Genomic DNA, 26,573 nt, shown 5'->3' with positions numbered 1-26,573 from the left:
TATACTCTTTTCTTCTATTCCTAATTTTTCTATTAACAGGAATAGCTCTTAAGTAATATTAAATCGACAGAGTGTGATACAAAAACCTATAAATTACATTTCTAAGTTTCAGTTCAAAAATAATATTTTAAATTTCTCTGAGTGCATACCCACTCACAAGTACACACACAAATCCGTCCGTGTCCTTGCCACATGCATCGTCTACTGGAGCTGCTGCTGCCCAATGGCCGCAAGGAATTTCACACAATTGCTAGAAAAATTGCAGAAAATTGAAAATGTGCGAGAGCGCATAAATTTTTACTGCGTCACTTGTGAATGCTAAATTGTTGTTATTTATGTGGGCACTGTAAAGCCAAGGTCCGCCACTTTACAACCCCCCTCCCCTTGACCTCAACTTCCGCAATAGAAGATAGAATCTGTGAGAAGAGTTAAAGACACAAATCGATTTCATTTCACACATAACTTGATGCCCTGCCACTGGGTTTTGTGGCCAACTTCAGTGGGGAATCCAACTGAAGTCGGCAACAAAACCCTGCAGCAGTTCAAGGTCACAGGATATGGAAGTTGCTGGGATAAAAGTTTGCGATTATCAATTTTCACAGCAATCCCCGCTTGAAGACGTGGAAGCCGGTTCGGGCAAAGAGGCGGAAGAAACTGCAGCCAAAATGGGCCATCGAGGAAACGATCAGCAGACTGACGCCCAAGGAAATGGCTTCATGCTGGTGGTCCTCCAGCCAATTGAGCAGTTTCCTGGCAGGTTCCCTCAACAGCTGCATTTGCTTCTCAGCCGCATGTTCGTGGCAACTTTGGCCATATAGGAGGATATAGGAGACCTGCATGGTTTCGGCATCCCTGATGATCACATGCCTTTTATCCGGGCTGGTTTCATTGTCCTGGAAGACGAACTCCACCACAGCCACGCAGCGCAGGATGGATCCGCACCGGGAGCCACCCACTCCAGCCTGGGGCTTACTCTTGGATAGAGCTTCATTCACATCGCTGGTTAGTTCTAGAAACCGTCCTTCATTCAATGAGTTAGCATTTAGCAGGGCGTACAGCTTCTCCAACTTGCAGCCATAGAATCCCAGGCGTACGGACTCCCTGTTGTCCCGCCTTAAACGGGCGTAGGCCTCTCCCGTCTGGTTTTCCCCACCCATTCTCACCTCAAAGATCTGGGTGGGTGGTCTGCTGGGAGGGGGCATACCCAGGTGGGCGTACAGCTCACCAAACTCACAGGGTCGCAGGGAGCTCAAGGACACGCGATCGGCCTGATCCACTAATACGTCCGTCAGCAAACGAACCACATTGGGGGAGCAGGCCTGGTACTCGCAGTGCATGAGCTGCTGCTGCAGTGCCTCCAATCTGGGTGTTTCGCCCAGGGTGTTACATAAGAGATCTATGGTTCCCCAATGGCTGGGCAGAGGCCTCAGCCTCGTCCTGTAGCGATAACTCCAGGCGGCGGCCACGAAAATCGTCCATAGAGCCTCACAGGCCAGGAAATCATCCTGAAGACGTCGCTGTAGGAGAATTAGATCTTTAAAATTGGGAATCTCCCTTCCCCTTTCCGCGTTAAATGGCACCACTATGGACTGCGGCAGTAGGGCCGCCAATCGCCGCCAGCTGATCCGCTTCGCCGGCATCGTAGTGGGAAATCCCACGGATGTGGCTCCCGTTAGCACAGTCATTTTCACTGGATTCTGATTTTGATTTCCCTTCAGAGACTGAAATTTTGAAATTGTTTCGCAGAGTTTTCGGCAAGCCGTCGGGCATCAATCTAAGCCTCCGACAATCTCGACAATCGAATGAAGTGTGTCGCCCAGGTGGCAGGTCGGATGATTGCCCTGCTCTGGTTGCAGGAGATTGGATTTCGTCCTGCAAGGCACTTGAAGAAATAACTCAAGGATTTTATTGGGGTTTCTCGAATATTTTCTAATATTTGAAATCGCTTTTTGGGCTCTCAATTTTGACATTAAACTCGGATTTCGACTTACTTATAAATTATTGCGAAGGTTCATAGTTCTGTAGTTTAAAGAACGTTATAAAAACCTTGTTTAAGAATAACAACGATGGTTTCTTAATATTTTGATGTTTAGTCAATTATTTTGAATTTTTATTAAGAAAGATAGATACATAGATACATAGATACATAGATACATAGATACTTAGATACATAGATACATAGATACATAGATACATAGATACATAGATACATAGATACATAGATACATAGATACATAGATACATAGATACATAGATACATAGATACATAGATACATAGATACATAGATACATAGATACACAGATACATAGATACATAGATACATAGATACATAGATACATAGATACATAGATACATAGATACATAGATACATAGATACATAGATACATAGATACATAGATACATAGATACATAGATACATAGATACATAGATACATAGATACATAGATACATAGATACATAGATACATAGATACATAGATACATAGATACATAGATACATAGATACATAGATACATAGATACATAGATACATAGATACATAGATACATAGATACATAGATACATAGATACATAGATAGGTGGAAAGATGGGTAGATGGATAGATGGATAGATGGATAGATGGATAGATGGATAGATGCATAGATGGATAGATGGATAGATGGATAGATGGATAGATGGATAGATGGATAGATGGATAGATGGATAGATGGATAGATGGATAGATGGAAAGATGGTTAGATGGATAGATGGATAGATGGATAGATGGATAGATGGATAGATGGTTAGATGGATAGATGGATAGATGAATAGATGGATAGATGGATAGATGGTTAGATGGATAGATGGATAGATGGATAGATAGATAGATAGATAGATAGATATAAGGATCGATATATAGATATTAAGCCTATAATGCAATATTGAAATCCTGCATTTCAATGAGGGTGAACTAGCTGTTATATTCCAGGTTCTAGATACCTAGTGTTGCACCAATCTTTAGATAACTAAAGTATTATAGTAGAAGTAACCATTTAATATAAATAGTTACTATTTTCCCTCGCTTATTTTGATTATGACTTCACAAGTCTGTAATTTCTTCGAGTGCAGGCGTTAGTAACAGTTGGCAAGTGTGATCTCCGGATGGGTTATGGTTGGGTGGCTGCTGTGGGTGGTTGGATTGTTGCCTGGTTGGGCTGTAATTGATTAATGGAGCCTGATGTCGAATGCCTGATGCCTGCCGTCTGCCGCTTGATGGCTGACGCTCACCTTATGTCGGGGGTGACTTAACCTGGGACGACCCGAGATGAGATGAGATGAAGTCGAGAACGAAGCAGAAGCCACCACCGAGGGAGCAGCAATGGAATGGTCAAAGTTGCATCATAGCTACGCAGTTAATTGGATACTTTTTCAATACTTTTATCTGCGGCAGCAACCCCCAACCGCTGGGATTCTCCACCTGCTGCTGCATGCGTAATTTATTGATATACTCCCGCTAAATTATGAGTCTCCTGGGGGGCGCGAGAACGAAATAATTTTTTGTTTTCCCCACCCTGTACCTTTTTTTTTGCCCACCGAAAGCGAGGAGGCTGCAGGTGTGGGTCTGTGTGGAAATCAGTTAACCGAAAAAGTTTGCAACTTTTTGCCTCTGCCGTGCTCGCTGCCTGTGAAATCAAAGTTGGAGTTTATTCAAATAAACGCCGACATTAAGAGAGTTGCAACTGTTGCGTTGCGTCGTTGAAGGCGTCTCCTGGCATTCGGCGGCATAAATCAGAGCCAACAGCCGTGGCAACTTTTTTCGCAGATAAACTTTTGACGTCATTTAACCCTCTTTTTTCAGCTTTTTCGGGGGTGCCTGCAATGTTATTAATATGCCCAAGTTTCTTTTGGCGTTGTCAATTCCCCGGAGGCGCCTCCTGCTAAATAATTCCAGTTCGCATCGATTTCCCGCCACCAGGACAAACGAATGTCTTTAAAGGATTTCCGTTTATTACACACTAAATGGGGGCCCATTCTCATATGCTCGGGGTAGGCAAAAAGTGGCGGTTAAACAGGACACACAGAGATAGGAAAGTTACCAAATTATAAACGTATAAGTTGGGTTAATAGATAAGACACATTTTTGGAAAAAGGTTGTTATTGAAGTTATGGGTGATATTATGAAAGTAAATTGGAAATTGAATGAAGTTGGGTAATTAACCAGTACAAATTTCTCAATGTAATGTTAACTTTTATCATTAAGTTCAATTTTTGTCGGACCGAATTTACCAATGATAAGTTATGTTATCAGTGATAGCAGACTTTGTGAAGAGTTTAGGCAATTTTTAACTTCTCATTCATTTTACCTTCCTGTTAGTTAACAAACGAAAACTTTAACCTGACATTGAGAAATTCGACATAAGTAATTTAAGTATTTCATTTTAAATTCAAAAATCAGTAAGTTTATTTACTTTCCTTCACTGCTGCCTAGTTTAACTGCCACATTTAACATGCCGGCGAACTTTTAAAAATCCCCAAGACTTAAGCAAATTAAAAGCTGGAGATGGATAAATACGATTTCACAGACTCCACAATCCGCTCCACGTAAATGCTGTTGTTGTGCAGGACAAATAGGAAATTTCGCAGCGGCAATGAGTTCTGAAACGCAGAAGATGAAACGTGGAATCAGTGCGGCGAAATCAATTATCACAAACACTCTGCATCGAATGGCTGATAAATATATATGTATGGGCTCGGTACAGACCGGGGAAAATAAATATAAATTGCCTGCTGGCTGGCGATTTGATTTCATAAATATGTGCCTCACGTAGCCCAGCTCAATTGCCAATTAGAAGCGAGGCGAAAGGAAAAAGCTGTGGGAAAAGCGGCAGAAAAAGCATAAAAAGAAAGGCGGTGGCACTTGAAAATTCTGAGGCATCAACGGAAGTTGATTTGTATACGGAATCGCATATAAAAGTAGCCCACTTTTAACCTGCACCTTCTTTCTGGCCAAAACTCAATAAAGCAATCGGAAATTTTTCTCACGTCCCTTTGGTAAATTATTATGGAGCCTGGCAATCGAGCACGGCCGTTTCAAATGGAATTCCTTTAAACAATTTTCCCCAAGAATATGTATTTATAGGAAGGGGATGGGGCCCGAGCAAACAAAGCGTGTCCCCAACTGAAATACAATTACCACATGGGGGTTTCCGGTTTTTCGACTCACCTGCAGCCCGCTCAGAATTTTGGCAAACTTTGGACTGCTAATGCTGTCGACAAATGCTGCGAACTGTTTGTTGCTCTCGAACTCGTCGAAAAATAGGGCATACAGTTGGTCCTGCGGCAGGATCTCCAGGACCCTCTCCACCATTCCATGCAGGCCACTCTGCTTCTCCCCGTCGGTGGAGCTGCCATCCTCGGTGGTTGCGGCTTTAGATGCTTCTAAAAAGTAAAGTATTTTCTTATTAAGGGAGATGTTTTATAATTGTTAAATTTCTAAAGATTTTTGTCAGATTTGCCATTGAGAATATAGTCTGTTATTTGTCGGTGAAAGTTAACATGAAGTTAAATTGCTTGGAGAGACAATTTCGTTTTCTCAACGTGATGTTAGTTTTAAATAATTTAATTTAATTTAATTTTCGTTCTCTAAGTTTTGTTTTGTGTACTCGAATATTTAACATAACATTGCAAAATAGGAGCATCATAAATTTCTTAATGTAAAAATTGTGTTGCATATTATATTATTTGAATTTAAGTAGTAATAAAAATCATTGAGGTCTCTAAAAACTAAATATTTAAAGGAAAGTACAAAATTACAAACAATATTTATAGAAATGTGAACTATATACTTCTTAAAATAAATTAATGTAATATTTTTTAAAGCTTGAAATTTTTTGGAGTTGCACAAAAATCACGTATACGCACCGTTGACGTCAGTTGAGCCCAGAATGGAGGGTTTGAACACCCCCGCCACCGCATGCATCACCTTGACAACATCCAAACCATGGGCACCCAAGTAGTTGGTAAACTCCAGGACTTCCGGCAGCTGAAGGATCTTGCGCTTGATGTCCGCGAAGTCGCTGCTGGCTAGGAAGGCATAGGCGCGTTGGAACTCCGCATCGTGGTGATAATACTGCGCAGCTATGGACTGGACTTCTTGTAGGGGAATCAGGGCCACAAAGGCGCTCAGATCGAGGGAGTTATTAGCAGGAGTCGGCTTCTTGCGACTCAGGAATATCAAGTCATCGGACTCATTGCCTTGGTCACTTTCGTCACTTTCATCGCTGGCGGTTCCATCCAGGGTCACGAAGCCAATGCCACTCACATCCGACTCGTCACTATCCGGTCTTATCAATTCTTTCTGTGGAAAACCCATTGCCAGGGAAATGCCAGCGGCACAAACCACTAAAAGTACCAGGTGACCGCGATTCATTCCGGCGATGTGATCTCCTGCACCGATTCTGAACTTCTGGCCGCCTCTTCCCACGCTACTTTTTGGTCCGCCAATTTGTGGAGACTTTGGAGACCATTCGAGACTGTGACAATCGTTTTGTCCCAGCGATTATTTAATTTAATCAGTAGCATTCAACAAAAACCATCAGTTATGGAGGGGATTTCATGACCGAGGTGCAGCCAAGAGAGGTCACAACACTCTGAAAATAAGTTATACTATTTTGAAAGCTATACTTTACAAGCAAGCTTAAGTTTAAGGAACTTAAAAAGATCAAAATAGAAGTCTTTTAATAGTTAATTTTTTGAAAAGCCCTATAGACATTATACAGACTTTCTATGGATTTGTATGTATCATTATTCTATAGTTTCATAAGTTATAAAAAATATATAATAACATTTTTAAAGGGTTTTTGGTAAGAACTTGCATTACCAAAACATTAAGTTTGTTAGAACTTAAATTATATTTGAATAGCAAAATTAAATCTAAACTATACTTAATTCCTTTTTAATAAAATTTAATATTAACGACTATAGCTCATTTTATAATCCTAGTTAATAAATAACTCATTTTTGAACTTAATAATCGTATAAGTTATCACTTTATATTTTGTTCAGCTTCAGTTAGGTACATTTTACTTTAAGTGTACCTTAAATCCATAGTAAATAAAATATTGATTTATGGTTCTTATCGGTGGCTTCGATTAGGCCATAAAACATGACTCGCAGCCATAGGAGCCCCGCTTCGTCCTCGTAAATTATCCAAAGTGGGCGGGCTTCCTGTGGGCGACTCTGGCCAACTGCATTTCCACCGATGGAAATCAAAGAAAAGCGCACCCAAAACACCCCACTCAGCGGGCGCTTGAGTGTGATATTCACACTTTGACAGCTGGCGGGAATGTCACCCGGTTAGTCACTGTGTGTGTCACTCAGTCACCCATTCAGTCAGTCATTCACCCAGCCATTCAGTCAGTCATTCAGTCAATCGCTCAGACGCCCATTCAGGTCTCGTTTCCAGCTCGCTCGCTTGTCAAACTGTGCATAAAATATGTACATGCATATGTACCCATCCCATCCCATCCCCGCAATCACACTCGCACTCACACTCGCACTCATTCCGGCTGATATATTCATTTGCTCATTCAGCAAGTTAAGTAGGAATAAAATTGTCAATTTTCATGTCATTATTTCATGTCGTCGTCGCCGTCGCCGTTTGCCGCTCACTTTCGCATGTGTCAACTGTGACACTCCACATTCCCGCGCTGCGTGCTCCCAGATATGATTTATTCACTTGGCTTGATTTATTACAGGCCCACAGAACACAGAACACATCCCACCACAGCCTGCAAATTGCTCTGTTCTGCCTACAAACCAATAATAATTGTATCGTCGTCAACGTCAGCCGACCGAACTTTAGTTGCACCGCAATTTTTTACATAAATTATTTCGCTAAGCCCCCAACTTGATTAAAACTTGGCCTATACTACAGACGACGGGGCTCTCGGTCTCGGCCTTCCCCGTAACGTATGACACTTTATGAATTTGGAGCGCAAAGTTTCGAGGGCTCAAAGTTTGCCGGTGTCGGCTCGGCTGGAACCGTAAACAATTGGCCCGGCCAGTTATCCAGCACTCTGAGAAATTTAGACTGATTCGATTTTATGTGAGGTTCAATTAATTACTTAGAAAACCACAAGAATCTCTATTTAAGTATGGAAAGTATTGTCACGAAAACTTTGTAATATTTTTCGTAGGAATGCTTTTAAACATTTCGATTTTCCTCGCAGTTTTTTTATATTTTTTAGTTCTTTAATCAATTATCTCAACATTTAGAATACATATTTTCTTAGCTTACAGGTAAGAGACCCAATTCCTTGTATCACAGAATTTTTAACATTGAAAAGATTTCAGCAACACACCGGTAATGAAACGTGAAGATACACTACAAAAAATGGTATAGAAATTAATCTCATACTCAATTTATTACCTAAAAAGTATAATCATTTTAATGAATATATTTTGTCACATTGATTTTAATCTGAAATAGTTGTTTATACGGATTAAAAATACCTTAAGTTTATATGACTAACATAGAAACAAAGTTATTCCACCATGGCTTAAATATGTTAAGATTAAATCATTTTTTTAATATAGTTTGTAATGACTAGATTGTTTTTGAACTAAGTTAAAAAATGTATTATGAAATTTCAATTTTTCAACAAATATTTATTTATACTCCATGTATTCCATATTTTTTCCCATGTACATATATACCGCACTTAAACATTTAATATGAAATTTAAAATTTTATATGCAGATATTTATTTTTACTATTCTAAACATTTTTTTAGTGTATATATTCACACCCCTTGCCCTGTTTTCTGCCAGTGTGTCGAGCGGACCAAACTTATAAATTAATTTGGCCCCAGCAGAATACTTCAGTGAGCTGCTGGCATACCTCAGCTGCCATAAAGGTGGCGTCGGCCCAAGTTGGCGGCGACTTAATTAACTGCAGTCCGGCAAAGTCAGCGGTACACACGCACCTGAGTCCCAGGATGAGGAGGTGGGGGATCACAGGACGAAGTGCATCCTGGCAGGACGAGGACGAGGACCAGTTAATTTCATGCTGCCTGGCTGCCCCCCCTCGACGCCATGTGTTTTAAAGTGATTTTCCTGGCCAGGCGCCTTTTGTTTATGTTGCGGCATAAGAGCTCCGCTTTACCGCAAGTGTCAACATTTATTTCCAACTTAACACTTTTGGCGTAACATGGCGCTTAATCCGCAGCGCCAAGTCGAGCCGCGCCAAGAACTTGACTAATTTTGTGCAAAGTTCAGCATTAACATTACCGCAAATTAGCAAAAGTTTTCGCACAAACAGCCGCAGCGGAGAAAAACAAAAAAACTGGAGGGTAGAATCGGTGGAAAAGGGGGAGAGTTCCGGAGGAGTAGTAAATCCGATTGCAGGGATTGCATGGTGGAAAGCCCCGAGAAGGGGGCACTTTGAGTTGTGGCATCAGCAGACGTTGCCTGTAGTATCTGGGATGGTTCACTGACTGCCATAAATTAACTTGTCTAGGCCCTTGCCGGGCGGCCTGTCCCCAAAAACTTCTTGCCAGATTCCCCAGCTGGAGCCCAGGAACCCCCCCATCCCATCTTCCCGAGCTTGTAATCTGTTTCACACTTAATGTTTTCTCTTTGCCAGTTCGGTTTGCACTTTAGCAGCACGTAGGAAGGACTGTTGTTTAATTGGGTACATGTCTCTAAAATCGAAATGTCAGCAGATCAGTAAACTACTGGAAGGAAAAGGATACACAACTGGAACATGATAAACGGCATTTTATTTACACATTTAACAAACTATAGTTATGATATTTATAGGAATAGATATATTTATATATGCATTTATTTATATTGTTGTTCAAGTGAAGTATATGAAATCATTTAAATTGGTTTCTATGAAAGAAAAACTATATTTTCAAGATTAAGCCGAACCAACCTTTAATGCATGCCTATTATTCATAACGTTTTTCTCACTGTGAAGCTTGGATTAGGATTATGTGTAAATATTCTTAAAAGATATGGCACATTCACCCATACATACAGAAATATATTATTAAAAATCAATACTTTATAAATAGATTTACACATTTATAATTAAAAACAAAAATGATGTAAAACTAAGCTTAATTAATATTTATATTGATAATAATTAATTTATTTACTATTCTCTATAATTCTATAAACTAGAAATACCTATGGTAAAATGTAAATTAGTTCCAATAAATAAAAATGATATATTTTAGGTATACTTATAATAATTCTTAATTACTATATATCAACCTGAGATATGTGGTACCATATACATAAATTGGTTCCTATAAATGAGAACTTAAATTATAAGAATTACTATAATTATTCTTCATATTCCGGCAATTGGAAAACTCTGGTTAGATATAAATTGGTTTCTATAAATAACCATATATATTTAAGGAATTAACCAAACCGACATATTTAATGCCCACCTATTTATGTGACGTTTACCCCCACTGTGACATTTTGATTACGATATGGGTTATTTATAGACGGACAGATCAATCGATATGTACTTTATCCACGCCGACTTGTCCCCGTCAGTTGTCAATCAATTTTTCGGGTTTGGCTTTGATTTCCAGCTCCGCCCCCGCCAAGGATGTCAGCAGAGCGTAACAAAAACAGAAATTATGTCCTTACACACAGGTCAACGCTGTCGACCGACTGCCTGCGCAACCTTCAATCAATTGGGGTTTTTGGCATTTTCGTGGGGTGGTGGGAATTCTGGGGGAATCCCCAACCCATCCTTCAGACTGAAGAGCAGAGTGTTCCGTCGCTTTTGACACGTTTGGCAAATATTTGAGCACGTCTAAAAGCGCGTTACGGTCTTCGGGGCAGGCGTTCAATATTTTCCGAGCAGCATCCTGCTCAGATGACCGACTTGCCCCGCCCACTTTTCGGCAACTAGGTTTTCCAACGCCCCCACAGTTTTCCCAACCATGGCGTGGCAGTGCGTGCTTTGCCCTTGGCCTGTGGCTTAATTAATTTTCGCTTCCGTTAACAATTTTTATGCGGACTTGGCTCCTCGGAGGCGCTTCGCATGCGCTGATTTCGTGTTTATGGGTCCTTTAATTCGCCACTAATGCGGCTCCGTTTGCGGCGGAATTATTTGCCGGATACATGCGATTAGTTTTGCCCAGATTGCGAATAGTTTTTGCAAGAGCGTGCAACAAGTTAATTACATAATTCAGCTGGACTGCGGGGGCTCTCGGCTCTGTACTTCCGGTATAAACCAAATAAACACTAAATTCCGGTTAAATAGGCAACGACACCAGCAGAAACGCGCCAGAAACTTGGTCAAAAGAAATATAAAATAAAATTAAATTAAATAAAATAGGAAAGGCAGCTAGCTGTAGGGGGCAGCATCAAGAAAAAAGAGGACTTAAAAAATAAGCTAAAAGTCTTTTGAAGTTGCCAAAGTAAAAGCAGGGGTAAAATGGCAAGGGAGGATGGGAAAAGCGCGATATAAAGTTGGGGCTTTTTGGCTTTGACGCACGTAGCTCCCGATTTGAAAGTTTGTCGTGTGTGCTCTGTATATATATATATTTTTGTGTATATGCTGCTATACAAGGAATCGACAGAATTTCCCCACACTCTGTGCCTTTGCTGCATCGCTTTTATTAAGCTTATAAATTTTTTATTTAAGACTTTTCACTTTGAGCAGTTTTGTGCAAGCCTCGGGGCGAAAGGCAAACAGCAGCAACACCGACAGTCATGTGACATTTATTTCAGTTGCCAGTAGGTAGGATCCAGGATCCAGAAGCCAGGATACAGTAGCACTTCCATTTCCCCCTTAACAACAACCTCCCACACTCCATTGCACTCGTTCTAAACCCATCGAGACCCATAAATTATCCAAATAGTTAATGCCGAAATTGTGAAATAGTGTGACACTTTCATTAAATGCCCAGGGCGCTGAATAAATGGAGAATTTCAATAAAAATGCCAAAATGCACTGGCCACGACAGGCGATGCGAAAATATTTGATAAACTGCAACAATTTCCCCAAGGGCCGACCACTTTTTTTATGGCAGCCAACCGCCTGTATTAGTTTTGCGCATTTTTAAGCTGCAAATGCGACCAAATCCATATGGAGTTTATTCGATTTGATTTGTGGCCAGCTAAAGTTACCAAAGTAAAAATTTTACCAATTTCAGCCAGTTTGATAATAAGATGGAGGGTGACGTTTATTTGTGTATGGGTACAGGGAAAGAAAATATTTTAAGTTTATTCGGATTATATAATAGATGAATATAAAGCCCTAAGAAAATATAATGCTTTATTATGTTATTGTTAGGCAATTAAAAAGGTGAAAAAATTATGTTTGATTAACAACAAAGGAGAAACTGAATTTAAATTCGATTGTTTATTATTCTTTGAAAACGAATTTGTTTATTTGCGAATTGAAAAGATTATTATGCTATTAAAAAGGGCAAAATATTTAACTTTGATTAACAAAAAAAGATATATCGAATTTTAATTTGCAATGTGTGTTATTCTATGAAAATGAATTTGTTAATTTGCTAATTGAAAAGATAAGATATCAAGTATACACTACATATATTATTAATCAATTAACAAAGCCCTTTTTCATTTGCTTATTATTTTCCGAGGATATTTTGTTTTCCCTGTGTAATAGGTGAGGCTGCAGGGTTCTAAAAAAGCGTCACGTGGTGCATATAAATTGCCAGGTTTCAAAACTTTTTCGTATAGGTGCAAATTACTTTTGTTCTTTTCTGTTTGCTCTCGGCGTATATTTGCTAAATTTCTGTTTTTTTTTCTTTCTGCAGCCTGACAACTGTCAGGCACCGAATTGACCAGAGTTTTTGGCATTGCCTAAGCGTGCGTGTGAATGACCAAAAACTGGACATCGACATGGACGCACAAGTATTTATAGCAGACTATCGAGTATGTGTGGTCAAAGGAAATCAATTTCCATATGCAAAACTTTTTTAGTGCACGTACTGGACGAGAGGGAGCCGAAATCGAATTTTGTCCATAAAATATTCAAATTGTTCCGTATAAACGACGCATAAACATTCTTTGTGCAGGGCACCTGCAGCCCCATATCCCCAACCCATTTCTCCACCCATTTTCATTCCCATTTCGATACTACCCCCTCGAATCGCATAAATTTTTATGTTCAAATGCCAAAGGCCGTAGGCAGGCGATCGCTTAATGTGTCCCGCGGCAGAAATTCAATTTGTAGCACATCCGTGGCCGAAAAGCGAAAAGGTAAAAAAGGCGGCACACAGAGGGGCCAAAGTGCAAATGCGAAAAAAGTGCAAATGTCCAAGGAGCAGGGAGCCCCGAACAAGGATCCCAATAAAGCGAAACAAAACAGGAGGAAAAGTCTCCCCCAGGAGAGCTGAGAAAAACACTGCTGCTGTTGCTTTTGCTACTTTGCTATGCGAACGATTGATTGAAAATTGATTTCATTATGAACCTGTGATGCATATTCCCCCAACCATCCAACCATCAGACCCATCCAACCACATATCCTTCAACACCACCCGGCTTTCCCACAGAGTTTTGTGCATCTCGGTAGATAATTGGATTTCGGAAGGTCTCCGGTCTCCAGTCCCTGTTTCCTAGTGTGTATTGTGCTTTTCCACTTCCAATTAGTTATGGAATTTTTGCTGTATTTAAATTTTTGTATCCCCCCGTTAGTCCTATCGGAATGTGCAAGTTGAGTAGGGCGAAACAACCCGGTTCCCAGACATTTTCCGAGGAAATTAAGCCGCTTATGGCCGGGCCATTCGGTTCCCTTTGTTTTTTAATGCTCAGCCAGGGTCCGCTCCACCCCGTCCAAAAGAGATCTTCGGTTTGGGGCCAAAAAGTATTACCATTCCACTTAAGATTCCGCTGGCCAAGTGCACTTGGGATGGCCACAAATTTCAATGGCTGTTTCTGTGTTGTCTGTCGCGCGTATTTAGCATAAAAGGTGCGGCCAAGACTTTGATGTTCGCAAGACCCAGACTCCAGACCCCCAGACCCCTAGACATTGTTGATATTTTGCATCAAAATTCTGACAAACTTGTTCGGCGGGGGGTTCTAGGGGGTGGGGGTGGGGTGTGGGGGTTCTAGATCCGAAGCGGAAGTGGCGACATTTTAGGATGTCACTCCGAGTTTGAGGTCGCCGCAAAGTGCGCAACACAATTTGCATAATGCCCGGTGGGACGGATGGATGTGGATGTGGCTGCGGATGTGGATGTGGATGTGGATGTGGATGCGAATTTGGATGTGGATGTAAGTGGAGATGTGGCGAAGCGCGGGGAATGACGATGCTGAATGCGGTCTCAAATTTGGTCTACGTTTTGGGTTACTGCACTGCGGAAAAAAATAATAATTGAAATTTCATAAAGAACATATATTTACTTACATTCTGTAAACTTCTTTTACTTTTACTTACTACGTTTTTTTTACGTTCTCATAAAAGATCATGTCTTTCTGAACTTAAAGAATAAATCAATAAATGATCTGAACAAACCTTATCCCATATATTCTTATAATATTTTCAGGGGCGGATCCAAGATTTTGTAGTTGGGAAGGGGTTATAAAAAACATGTGTTGAGAAGATATAAACAATTTGAAATAAAATACATATTAGGTATACCTTTTAAACCGAGTGGGGTAATCTATCCCCTATATCACCCCGTGGATCCGCACATGCCTTATTTTCTAAACCATAGATGAACTTTAAATATTAATAATCCGGTATTTTACATTTTTAACAAATAAAGTCTAGAACCAAACCAAAGCTAGTTTAGTATAAGGCAAGTACAATTTGTCTCAGTGCATGCAAATGAGTGCGAGACGAACAAGCAGGCGGTGCTATCTGCGTCAGTATTGGTTCAGGTCTTGTTCGGTCAGTAATATTCCACGTTGTTATACCTTACATATCCCGACACATCTCACATCCCGAAAAAGGCAGCATGCCCAAGGACTCGTTGGCAATGTCGCCCAGGACGAGAAAGGAGAAGGCGGAGCAGAAAAAGGAGGCGGAAAACAAGCTGAAGTGCGTGAGCGATTTTGAGAGGTCCCAGAAGATCGACTCCCTTCCCCGCCACCTGAACACCTTCTGGAGGACGGACACCCGGCTGTCGGCCTCCAAGCTAAATGGTCTGTGGATGCTGAACAACACGAACTACAACAAGGGACTGGCCTTTACACTGAACGAAAGGCGAGTGCTGTCCATCCATGGACTACTTCCGGTGGCAGTGCGCACCATTGATGAACAGGTGACGGCCTGCGCGAAGACCTTGGACACGTTTAACACCCAATTGCAGAGGTATGTCTACCTGACCTACTTGTCGCGCAGGAATAGGAGGTTGTTCTACTACCTTTTGTTAACCAATCCCGAACGCTATGTGCCACTGACGGATGCCTCTGGTAACATGGAGGTGCTCAAGATCCACAGGATGCTGCACTCCGTTGGCCAGGGTCTGTTCATCTGCATCAAGGATCTGGGTCATATCCCTCAAATCCTGGCCAACTGGCCTTATAGACTGGTTCGTTGCCTGCTGGTGAGCAATGGGGCTTCGGTTCTCAGTCTGGGTGACCTGGGTGTGGATGAGATGCCTGTGCTGTTCTCCAATATTCACAATAGCGTCGTATTTGGCGGCCTTCATCCGGATCACTGTTTGGCCGTTATGCTGGATGTGGGCACCAACAATGAGCAGCTGCTGCAGGATCCAGCCTATACGGGATTGAAGGAGCCTCGTGCCTCGGACGAGCTGTATGATCAGTTCTTCGAGGAGTTCACCCTGGCCGTGCTGCAGCAGTATGGCTCCCATGCCCTGATCCTGTGCAAGGACTTCGAGGCCCAGAAGGCCAAGAAGCAACTGAAGTTGTACCGCGCCCGCCAGTGCATCGTGGATGTGGACTTCCAGTGCCTGGCTGCAGTGGCTCTGGCTGGGGTTATAGTCTGCAACCGCTTGAAGAGGGTCTTCTTCTCGGCGAATATCTTTCTGTTCTATGGAGGCGATGCCATAAATATTGGAATGGCTAGACTGTGCATGGCCCTGCTGAAAAGAGAGGGTATTATTGAAATGAAAGCCCGCGAGAAAGTTTGGTTCTTCGATTCGAATGGTTTGGTGGTGCTGGGCAGGAAGGATATTCCCGAGGAGCTGATGGAATTCGCCAATCCCAGAGAGCCGATAACCACTTTGGTGGAGGCTATTCAAGAGCTGAAGCCCAATGTCCTGGTGGGTGGCTCTTCGCAGCCGAATAGCTTCACTCCCGATGTCCTGAGGGCCATGGAGAAGAGCTCCGACCAACCGGTGATATTTGCCTTGTCCAGACCCCGGGAACAGGCCGAGTGTTCGGCGGAGGATGCCTTTTCCTATACGAAGGGTCGCTGCATCTTCATCTCGGGCTCCAAGCTGCCTCCTCTGAAGTATGCCAACAAGTGGTATCAGCCGGGTCATTGCACCAGTACCTACTTGGTGGCGGGTTTGAGTTGTGGCGTGATGCTGGCTGGATTCACCACCATTCCAGATGAGGCCTTCTGCGTGGCCGCTGAGAGATTGGCCAGTCTGGTCTGGCCCTGCGATCTGGAGAAGCGGAATGTCTACCCGCCGATGAGGAAGATCAAGTGCATCAGCCTCCAGATGGCCGAGGCCATCTTCATCTACGCCTTTCGCCGCGGATTGGCCACCCTGTGGCCGCAGCCGGAAAACCCCATGGAGTACATCAAGAACTCCATGTACAATCCGGAGTACCGCATGAATATCGTCGACGTTTACTGCATGCAGAACCGTACTATCGCCACCACCGAGTCCCGCAAATACTACACGCTCAACATCTAGGACCTGTACTTACTGCGGGGTTATTATTACATGGACTTAACCAGAGGGTCGGGATTAGGGGGCTGCACTAACTGGGGGGCAAATTGCATGGCATATCATGTCTAATAACAGTTGTTTGCCCCAGTCTGCATATTGATTTCGATTCGAACCAAAGTCGGAGTACAAGTGCGCCGTCGGGCAATTAATTGCATGCAATTTTCATGTGTCAACTCATGCTGTGTGGCCATACTATACCATACCATATATGTGTACATATATGTAGGAGTGGTCCTCTGGCTGCTTTCTGAATTCCCCACTGACTGCATTCGAAACTATCGCCGTACGACAATAAAATAATTGAAACAACCACCATGAAATGGTAGGAAACATGGCCACAACAAAAAGTCAGACAAATTAAATTGCACGAGTCTGGCTTTGACAGGTGTGCGTCTGAGCGAAAGCATGATATTCCATTCCATTTATCAATACGGAAAATGAAATGCAACCCGGCATTGTGTCCGTTTGTCACATTGAGTTATTTGCTTAGGTTTTTCACTGCATTTTCCGGCTATCGTTTATTATCAGGCGAAGTTGGCCTTTTGGCATGAATGGAGAGCCCAGCTGGAATTTTTATTAGCCACATATTTTTATACAGGTGGCCGTAGAACTCGACACATGATAAGTTCCGATTTTATTAGGCTTAACTTGTCAGGCATTTCACACACTACGTTGGACCCCAGGAGATGACTTCATAGCCAATAGTTTTCAGTTCCTGCGCATTGATGGAATGACCTGAGAGCTCGCGAACCACGCTTTGGACATTGGGGGTGTTCTGAAATTAACGGAGGTGCTTAGATATAAAAGATATAGTGCTTCACAGAGCAAAATCGACAAATGTATGCATCTTGTTAAAAAAAATATTAATGGTAGCTAAAAACCAACATTTAGATATTTTATATTACAAAATTTGCTTTGCAGCCTGGATTATTGGATATCAACAGGAACTTAATATTTTAAATGCACTCTCAGCGTATTGTCTTCTTCCTCTGATCATAAACTAATGATTCTTACCCAAGCTGCTTCAGATTTTGTCTTGAACTCAGCACTTTTCAGTGCCGTATAGAATTCAGCAAATATAGCACTTTTCTGTCGCTTTTCATTGATCAAAGCCACAAATCGATCTCGGGGCAGATGTGTGAGTAGTTCCTGCACAAAGCTGGTAAAAGAACTCAACTGTCTGGTCTCGTAGATCGGTTCAAGTAGCACCAAAATAATCTCCTCTCCGATATCGTTTCCAACTGACCTCCGTAATCTGTTGTAATTGTCATGGTGCTTTTTTCTTTGGACCGTATCATTCAGGTGCACAAAATTAATCAGATCCACAACTTCTGGCAGAGATTCAGTGCTTTGTTGTAACCTCTTGAAATCGGAGCTGCGCAAAAACTTGATGGCTTTGCGAAAACCCGAGTCCGTAATCATGTGCTCGGCGACTAATTCGTCGATGGTGACAGCGGGAATAAGTTTTTCAAAGTCTTTCAGTTCGCTTATCAGCTCCGGGGAGTATCTAAACTTCCTGTAATAGCGAAACTTTCCCGAAACTAGTACGAGGCCAAGCAGAATGAATTGAAGAGCCAGTCGCAAGGTTGACATTCTTGCAGATTTTCTTGTATATTTTGTTTATGATCAATGGTAATCAATGCTACTCGGTCAACGGTTTGTTTTTTACTACCTACTTCAATTTTTTCAGATGAGATTAAAATGTGTGTTTTGGTATTGCCCTTACTCTTTTAAAAAAGGTATTCTTGATTTTAATGAAAGGTTTGTAACTGAGGTTATATACCATATGAAAATATGACACTTATACTTATATTGAAAATATGTTACTACATGATCAGATAAAACACCAATTTATGATAACTCACTAATTAAACCTTAACACCCATACTTACCATTTAAATTTGTATTACGAAAAGAGTATTCCAAATTCAACTCTTCGAGGCTATTTAGATTCTTCCAAGACTCTCTTCTTATCGCTCTTTTTGCTCGCTTTCCGCTCTCCACAACATTACTCATTTCGAATAAATATAGGCTGAGTTCCATGAACGTTCGAAGTCGAATTGAAATTCGAGTTCGACTAAGAACAGTTCCCTTTGTTCCCCCTTTCACAGTCGCCTCCCCAAATAAAAGACCACAACAACTTTTGACTTGCTTATTAAAGAATCTTATCACATTTATTTACTGCATTTTACTTTTTATGTGTTTACACCTAGTTTGTTTTCTTAATTTGTTTCTTGTATCTGATTTTGTTGTTTTCCGGAAATATTTCGATAGCTCGTGAATCAATCTGCGTTTGAAATATTTCGAATGGAACCTTGAATTGGGTATATTCGAATGATGGTTAAGCGCAAATCTTCTTTTATTGTATGAATACTTTGTAAAAGTCGTTTATCTATTTATGTATATATATATTTACCGCGATTATTTGTTTACTTTGTATTAATATTTTTACAGTGAATTGTTCGTTAAGTACTCAATTAATATTAATTTCCATCTCTAATTGCCTCATTGGCAATTTAATTCATATTTTTGCTTGTTTTTTCCGAGTTTCCATTTAATTTCCTCTTTACTCTGCATTTGTTATACTTTTTACTCAACATCATGTGATTGTCATACAAAACATTTCACATAATCTTTAAATTATTTACAATAAATGTCTAAACAAAAAAACTCTACTAAAGGCAACGCAAAAACATGTCGTCCATTAAAGTTAGAAGCTCAGAGCATTAGTAGCTTTTAAATATCTGTTGTTTAATAGTTTTCTTTTTGTGGTTTTGGTTTAGTTCATTTACAATGGCAATGCCCGTATGCATTGCTAAAATGTTTGCTTTATTTTATGTTTTTGTTTTGGTTAAGTCCTAAGATGAAAACATTAAAAATTTTTGCAGAGAAAATCTTTAGAAAAATATTTAGAGAGTGTGTGAGTGAGGGTAATGTTCAAGACTTTCTTTCCATTGTCCCTTTGTGTTTTTGTTTTCCTGTGAACAAACCTTTTTTGGTTTTGGGTTGAGTGAAGCGTTTGGGTTTTCCTTGATTTTTGCTATATTACGGCAGTTTTCGCGGATATAAATATGTTTACTAAATGCAACGAGTCGTGTTCTTGAGTGTTTTCCTCTTGTTTCGTGACAATGAATATCTGCAATATTACTAAAAACGAATTTACTTGCCACACCAACTTACCTACGCTATTTACGGGGTAAGTAATCATGAGCATGTTGGTCTCAATGCAGTAACTTCATGTATCTATATTTATTTATAAGTACGCATATGCATATATAACTATGTATTGCTTATCGTAAACATTAGGCCAACGCACAATCTATACAAGAGCGAGTTAATGCCGAATACAGAACTTCAAATTAAAATCGTGGCCGAGTAAGGGTCCAAATCAATGCTGGTTAATACTTATCTTCTAAAGCTCTCCTATGTACATGTTCGCCCTAAGCCATATAGTCCATATAGCCGTTTTTGCTGTGCGTCATTTGTGTGTTTTCCGAAACGTTATTTCCGTTTCTGGTTTTGGCTATCGTAATAAGTTGGTTCCGTACTTGTCTATGACCTAAACAGGGGCTGCTACTCGTGTATATGTATACCTTACGCTACGTTTAGTCGAACAAATATGGCTAAGTAATATACAAATTCGTTTAAGATCTTCCCAACCCCAAACCCGGAATGGCCAAGCGACGAGTTGCCGGAAACAGAACCAAATCGAAATCAAAATCAAATCGTTGCGCCTCATGAGCCCGGTTAATACGTTAATACTTTAGGTCAGATTCTCACTTAGGTGGTTGCAGTTCCATCTGTATCTGTATCTGTAGCTGTATCTGTATCTGTCTGTATCCATATCTGTATCTGTATCTGTTAGATTAGCTTAACCTTAGCTCGAAATAGAAATAGTGTCTTCTGTAGGTGTCTTTGTGTGAGTGTAAAACCGTAATTTCCATTTGACTTATGGCAGGATCCTTTTGCTAGTAACTTTTCTCGTTTACTCCATCTTTGTATATCAGTTAGTTAATGTCGAAAATTATTCAGTTTGACGCTGACAACATCTCAAAACGAAACGAAAGTATGACCAAAAAACGCATCGAAATTATCGGAAATATTGTCGATTTTAAAAGCTTAAAAATTTCAGTCTTTGTAGTGGTTTTTTTTTCCATTTTCCTTATTTTCTCATTTTGTTTTCCCTCAGCTCGGCCCTTGTCACATTTTCATAGTTGTTCTCCGCATTTTCCTCGGGTGCTTACTGCTTTTCTGCGCCTGCAAACAGAGTAAGCCCAAATAAAGCAAATATGTTTAGATATATAGAAAGTGAGATTGAGTGGGCAGAAGTTGTGGGAAAGAGGGTAGAATCGGGGGGTTAGTGTGGGTTGTCTTACATGGGCACTCAACTTACATTTACATTTTAACTAGAAACTTTAGAAGCGAGCAAATATGGTAAGCACGAACACGAAAATGTACAATTTGCGGTGGGCGGCGGCCACGCCCTCCGTCGACGACGACAAGAACTCAAAGCTGTACAAGTACTCTGGGCAGCGGCAACAACAATTTTTGAGGGGCGTCAGCGGCAGCCGAAAAGGGGGGCGGGGGATGGACAAAGGACACTTTTGGTTAGATTTCGTCAGGGTCTAAGTAGTACTACTAAAAGTACAAATACTGGTTATGCTGGGACACATGATGATGATGGTTGGGTGTACTGCGAAAAAACCAGCTCTAAAATCAAGAGTTTAAATCTCACAGATAACATTTGACTTAAAAGCATTATTCAATATTCTACCAAAGCGATGGTATGGTAACTAAGAATTTAATGAAGCTGCCAAAAAGTATGCAATAAAAATTATATGACTTTCAGCTCTAAGGAACGAATTCTTGATTGTAGTGCTCTGCAGCTTTAAAAACATTTACTTAATATCTAAGTTCAGTTTTCCATTTCAAGTAAATATGTATTTCTCTAAAAAAATGTAAGATAGTAAAGCAAAGATATGCTAATTTAAAATCATCTGTGAAGGTGCAGAAAAGTATGCACTATAAATTGTATAATTTCAATGTGGCTTTCGGATCTAAAGTAGAATATCCTGGATGTAGCTCTGAGCACATAAGAAAACCTTTATTTTCTATCTGAGTTAAGTTATTCTATTTTAAATAATTATTTTTTTTTTTGAAAGGTGGCTAAAAGTATGCACTACAACTTTGATTAGCTTGTTATACCTTGTATAATCTCAATTTGACTTTCAGCTCTGGAGAATGAATTCTTGATATTATAACTACTTTTTTCGCAGTGCTGTGATTATGCAGGGACTAAAGATAGAATGGGTTGTTCTATTTTCTGTGACTCAAGGATACTCACTTCTGGGTCAGACCAAGGCATCGTTGCTGAACACATCGTTCACGTGCTTGCCGTTGCTGCTGATTGGTCCTGTTTTGTCCTTGAGGCCGCATTGCTAATAAAGGGAAATCGAAAGAGAGAGAGAGACGGGGAAAAGTACTTAGATCTCTGCCAGCGAATTACAAAATAATTAAAACTCAAAAAGCACCCCCGCACCTGAGGCCCAAAAATTAATTAAAACAATTAACGGCAGCTGGCGCCCAGCCGAAAATATAATTCCCATGGGTACACACCTCCTGTTTGGCCTGCCATTGCTTCATGGCCGATTTGTATTTCTCGAACTCGTTGCACCAGTGCGAGTAGATTTTCTGGTAGTCCTGCTTCTGCGACGGCGGCGAGCATCTGGATGGGGAAAAGCGAACAATAAGTTTTTGACATTTCAGCGGAAATTAGCCTGGAGGGGTTGGATTTCACGTGCAGACAGTGCTGCCAAGTCGGATATTTTCCAATCTAATAACGAGGCAATGGGTAATCAAGAAATGTGAGGTCTATAAAGCTTTAAACTATTGAAAACTTGAACTCCCATATTAATGCAGTATATTTGGCTTATCAAGAGGGTAATTTGGCTTATCAAGAAGGTAATATAATTAAGAGGATTTTATTATTATTTAAGTATGAAGACAACTAAACTCTCTCTAACCCTCAGTTAAGCCATTTTAATTCTCTTTACTGCTTAAGAACTTTTAAAAATTTAAATCGTTTGCTTTGAAATATCTCCAATAGTGTAAACCTATTGGTGGTTACAAGTCCGTATATTCAATTTCTAAATATGCATATAGTAAACATTAGTTTAAGAATCGATTTCTCAATGTCCAGCTAAGTTTTTAATTTTTTATCTGTCAGATAAAAATAATATAGAGTTTTATTAAAAATGCATACTCTTAAACGACAAATACTTACAGACTCTGTAATTCGTTCTGTCAAATATTGAGAAATTCTTTTTTCTGTAACAAGAATCTAACTCCAAGTTAAAAATTTAACATGACATTGGGAAAATGGTCCTAATTTTATAATACTAAATATTTCTTTTGTTCACTTAAAGTTAATAGATAGATGGAGTTTTGGGTAATATTCAATAGGCAGCACTGGCTGCCTTTTTGACTCCAATTTTCTCGCTGACTCACCTGTGGGCGTCCACGGTGACGCCGTAGCTGCAGAGCAGGGTGCCATCCAAGTAGCTGTCGTACCGCCCGCCGTCGCCCTCGTTCACTGCCAGCAGGACCAGACCGCCCTCGTTCGTCTCGATGTATTTGGTGGGCGTGTAGCGCACCTCGTAGCTGCCAGACAGAGATGGGGCGAGAGATAGGGACAGATGTAGAGAGATGGCTTTTCAGATGGCTGCTGCGATAGCGCTGGGGATTTTCCATTTTCTATTCGCATTGGAAACGCACAATAAAAATCAATATAAACTGTGTGTGCGAGACACACACAGACTATTCAGTTGGAAAGTTGAAAGTTTTTCCATTACTTGGGCACCGGCAGCAGTGTAAACGCCAAAAAGCAGTCTTCGAGCGCATTTTAAAGTGTCAATTTACCGCAGCATTGGCACGGCTAAGTGAGATGAAGCGGCGATTCGCTTACCATTTCCCCTTCCATTATTCGCTTTCAATTTTCCCAGAGATCTGCGTTTCGGATAGACATTAAAAGTGCGGGGTTCCCCTCGAAAACTCAAAATACAATGCTCTTTCGGTTTTAAAGTTATTGGTTTGAAACTTTCCTGATGCGAAAGTTGGTTAGAACTGATGGGTTTGGTTTACCATATCATGAAGCTGTCATGGGTCTAGGAATGCCAAAACAGTTCAGTTTTGTGAAAACAATATTTGGTAAAATCAAATTATGAGTTCAAAATGCCGTTTTACCACATCATGTTTTTTACAAAATTTAAATTTCACTAATTTCTTTAGAGGAAAAATAAACATTTTCCTTACTTCTTTGTATCTTTTTTCTACTAATTACTTTGCCTATATTTTTAAAAATAGCTTTCTGTTAATAAGTCTGCTTATGAGGCAAATGTTCTCTTTATTCAGCTGAAGCCCACTCTTTGCGAAATTAATTCATTGAAAATTGGAATATTCCCAGTAATAAAAGCTTAATTGTTAAGGACATCTAAGGACAATACTCACCGTCCTTTTTCGGTGGAGTGGTGGTACCAGCGCGTCTGCTTTTTCCTCAGCACTTCCGGCATTTTGACAAAGCAGGAGAGGTGCAGGGTTTGGCCGTACGAGGAGGTGACCCTCTTTCGCAGGACACTCGTGTCGCAGATCCCCGACGTCTCGTTGGCCACGTCCTGCAGGAGGCCCAGTTGATAGGGTCGACAGGCCTTGACGTCCTCATCCCAGCCACAATAGGGATCCGCCACACAGCGGAAACAGCTGTCGTAGCGCCGGGCACACATGGCAATGTCGATCTGCTTCACCTGGTGATCGGTAGCCAGGTACAGGGATCCTGTCTTCTGGCTGAGGGTCAACTCCCGGATCGGCTCGTTGTGCGGCGAGGCCTCGAAGACATCCACCAGGTTAGAATGCCTTTGGCCGTAGTGCATGAACTGCACTATCTTGTAGATGTGACCCGACGTCGTGGCCACAAAGTACACTAGGAACTCCTGGTTCAGCTTGTCGATCCGTATCCTGCGGGAGAAAAGAGGCAAAAAAAGCCAGGAGTTCTAGCGTCAGTGGCGAGCGCTTAACTGAAAACACATCCTGCGGCACTTTGTTCACAAGTTCCGGCCAAGACAAAACATTTTTCGCTGCCAGAAGTACTGACAGCACAGAGCCAGCCCAGGAGTCTGTGCACTGAGCAAAAGTATGGACACTTAAAGCACTTAAAGAAACTTTATTTATTGTAAAATAACTAATTCAAGGAACCCTTGCCATACACAAGGACCACATACATTTCTTAAGTCTTGAAATATTTTTAAAACATGCTTGAAAGTATGCAACGTAAATTTGTAGTGTTTTTAAATCATTTTAAAATATCCTCGAAAGTATGCAACAATAAAGTTATAGATATTGAAAATCATTTTGAAACCTTCTTAAAAGTATGCAACAATAGATTTGCAATCTAGAATCTCTTGATTAATTCCGTCCAATGTTATATTTTTTATAGCATACTTTTGGAAACCTTTGAAAGAAGTGTCAAACCACATATGAATTGTGAAGACCGTCTGAAATAATTTCGAAAAAAGGAAAATACATCTTAAAAAAATAAACAATCTTCAAATATTTCTCAGTGCACGACTACATTCGCCCCGACAAATGTCAACAGGGAAACTCCCATGCGACTGGCTCCTTGCCAGACCAACAGACCACTGGCAACTGGAAACTGGCAACTGACTGGCGGCGCTAATGAATACAGTTCTCACTTACTTGTCCACCACCAGCTTGGTGAGTATGACGTCCCGCTTGAAGAAGACCGGATTGCCAAATTCATGATCGACCGCCTTGTCCATTAGCGGATGTTTGCGAATGAAATTCAACACGGAGTCCGGCAGCGTGGCGGTGTCGTTGTGGCAAGTGCCCGGACGTGGCTCCGGCACTTTGGAGTTCAGCACGGGCAGCCAGGCGCTGTTCGAGGTGGCCTGCTCCTTGAATTTGCCTGTAGATGGATAGGGATGTATATAGATAAAGGGAAGCATCAGTACGGAGTTCAGTTGAGTTGGGTGCCGGTGAACGCTGCACTTAATTTATGTGTGTCAGTACGGCGCGAAAGCTGATTTGTGGCACTCGCACTCGGTAAATAAAGAACACAATTTAAGAGTCGCTAACTGAGCTTTAATGTTCATGCGAAGAGCATTTTGTAAAAAAAAGGAATCATGAAAAGAAAATTGTAATTTAATCACTTTACCTCAATAATTGTATTCATAATTTTTTTAAAAATGGAGAAAATGTAGATGCGATTGGACCACACTTTGATTGACTAGGGTTTTGAAATCATTTTTACATTTTATTGTAGGTGTCTAAAAGTATGCAACGATATATTTTCAACTCATTCGACATCTAGAAAGACGGGCATCCTTTATTTACTGAATACTTTTAGGCACTTGTAAATACAATTAAAAGCACTTTCAAATCGCTAGTGATTTTTGTGGCAATGTCTCTTTAATCTCACTCTTAATTGACACATTTTCATTAAATTTCCCAGTGTGGAATGTGGCCTTTTGCATACTCGTGTTATTTTCTCTACCCCGCATGAACATTATTACGTGGCAAGTATGAAATACAATTTAAGAATCACATTCTGGCCTTCGAGTGCGGCAGCATAATCGTTTGTGGCCATAATTAATTGCTGTGGCTTTCCACATTTTTTTATCGCACTCGCTGCTGTCTGTGCAAC

At 40.8% G+C, this 26,573-nt stretch overlaps 4 protein-coding genes across 7 annotated transcripts in view; 1 reads left to right on the top strand and 3 right to left on the bottom strand.

Annotated features, from left to right (window-relative positions):
• Positions 1 to 428: 428 nt before the first annotated feature.
• Positions 429 to 1,969, bottom strand: Parp16 (Poly(ADP-ribose) polymerase 16). The gene has a single exon (XM_017072641.3). It carries the CDS (start codon positions 1,683 to 1,685, stop codon positions 597 to 599), a length of 1,089 nt encoding a protein of 362 aa, XP_016928130.2. The 5' UTR covers positions 1,686 to 1,969; the 3' UTR covers positions 429 to 596.
• A 1,999-nt stretch (positions 1,970 to 3,968) lies between these two features.
• Positions 3,969 to 18,508, bottom strand: LOC108010178 (uncharacterized). The gene is made up of 9 exons (XM_017075021.4): positions 17,873 to 18,508; positions 17,527 to 17,633; positions 16,457 to 16,775; positions 16,252 to 16,356; positions 15,378 to 16,039; positions 14,912 to 15,136; positions 5,901 to 6,538; positions 5,203 to 5,417; positions 3,969 to 4,634 (listed from the first exon to the last, which is right to left on the bottom strand). Exons 1-9 carry the CDS (start codon positions 18,449 to 18,451, stop codon positions 4,527 to 4,529), a joined length of 2,958 nt encoding a protein of 985 aa, XP_016930510.4. The 5' UTR covers positions 18,452 to 18,508; the 3' UTR covers positions 3,969 to 4,526.
• LOC108010177 (NADP-dependent malic enzyme) lies at positions 14,863 to 17,528 on the top strand. The gene has a single exon (XM_017075020.4). The coding sequence runs from the start codon at positions 14,948 to 14,950 to the stop codon at positions 16,820 to 16,822; it is 1,875 nt and encodes a 624-aa protein (XP_016930509.2). The 5' UTR covers positions 14,863 to 14,947; the 3' UTR covers positions 16,823 to 17,528.
• Positions 18,509 to 18,999: 491 nt separating the features above from the next.
• Positions 19,000 to 26,573, bottom strand: part of Sema2b (Semaphorin 2b) — a 51,954-nt gene continuing 44,380 nt past the window's right edge. For 2 of the 4 annotated variants that reach the window (XM_036813271.3, XM_017074109.4), the window contains exons 10-15: positions 25,607 to 25,835; positions 24,365 to 24,868; positions 23,366 to 23,518; positions 22,475 to 22,583; positions 22,203 to 22,296; positions 19,000 to 21,115 (exon numbers count right to left, since the gene is read on the bottom strand). In XM_036813271.3, the coding sequence (XP_036669166.1) occupies positions 22,210 to 22,296; positions 22,475 to 22,583; positions 23,366 to 23,518; positions 24,365 to 24,868; positions 25,607 to 25,835 (1,082 nt within the window). In that variant the 3' untranslated portion in view covers positions 19,000 to 21,115; positions 22,203 to 22,209. Of the gene's footprint in view, positions 21,116 to 21,251; positions 21,497 to 22,202; positions 22,297 to 22,474; positions 22,584 to 23,365; positions 23,519 to 24,364; positions 24,869 to 25,606; positions 25,836 to 26,573 lie in introns of all 4 variants that reach the window. The other 2 variants (XR_010653474.2, XR_001767459.4) reach the window with 2 other exon arrangements.

This window comes from Drosophila suzukii, chromosome 2R (assembly GCF_043229965.1).
Source record: "Drosophila suzukii chromosome 2R, CBGP_Dsuzu_IsoJpt1.0, whole genome shotgun sequence".
NCBI classification, from domain to species: Eukaryota; Metazoa; Arthropoda; class Insecta; order Diptera; family Drosophilidae; genus Drosophila; species Drosophila suzukii.
Note: the sequence above shows the minus strand (reverse complement) of the source record. Positions and strands in the feature narration are given on the sequence as shown.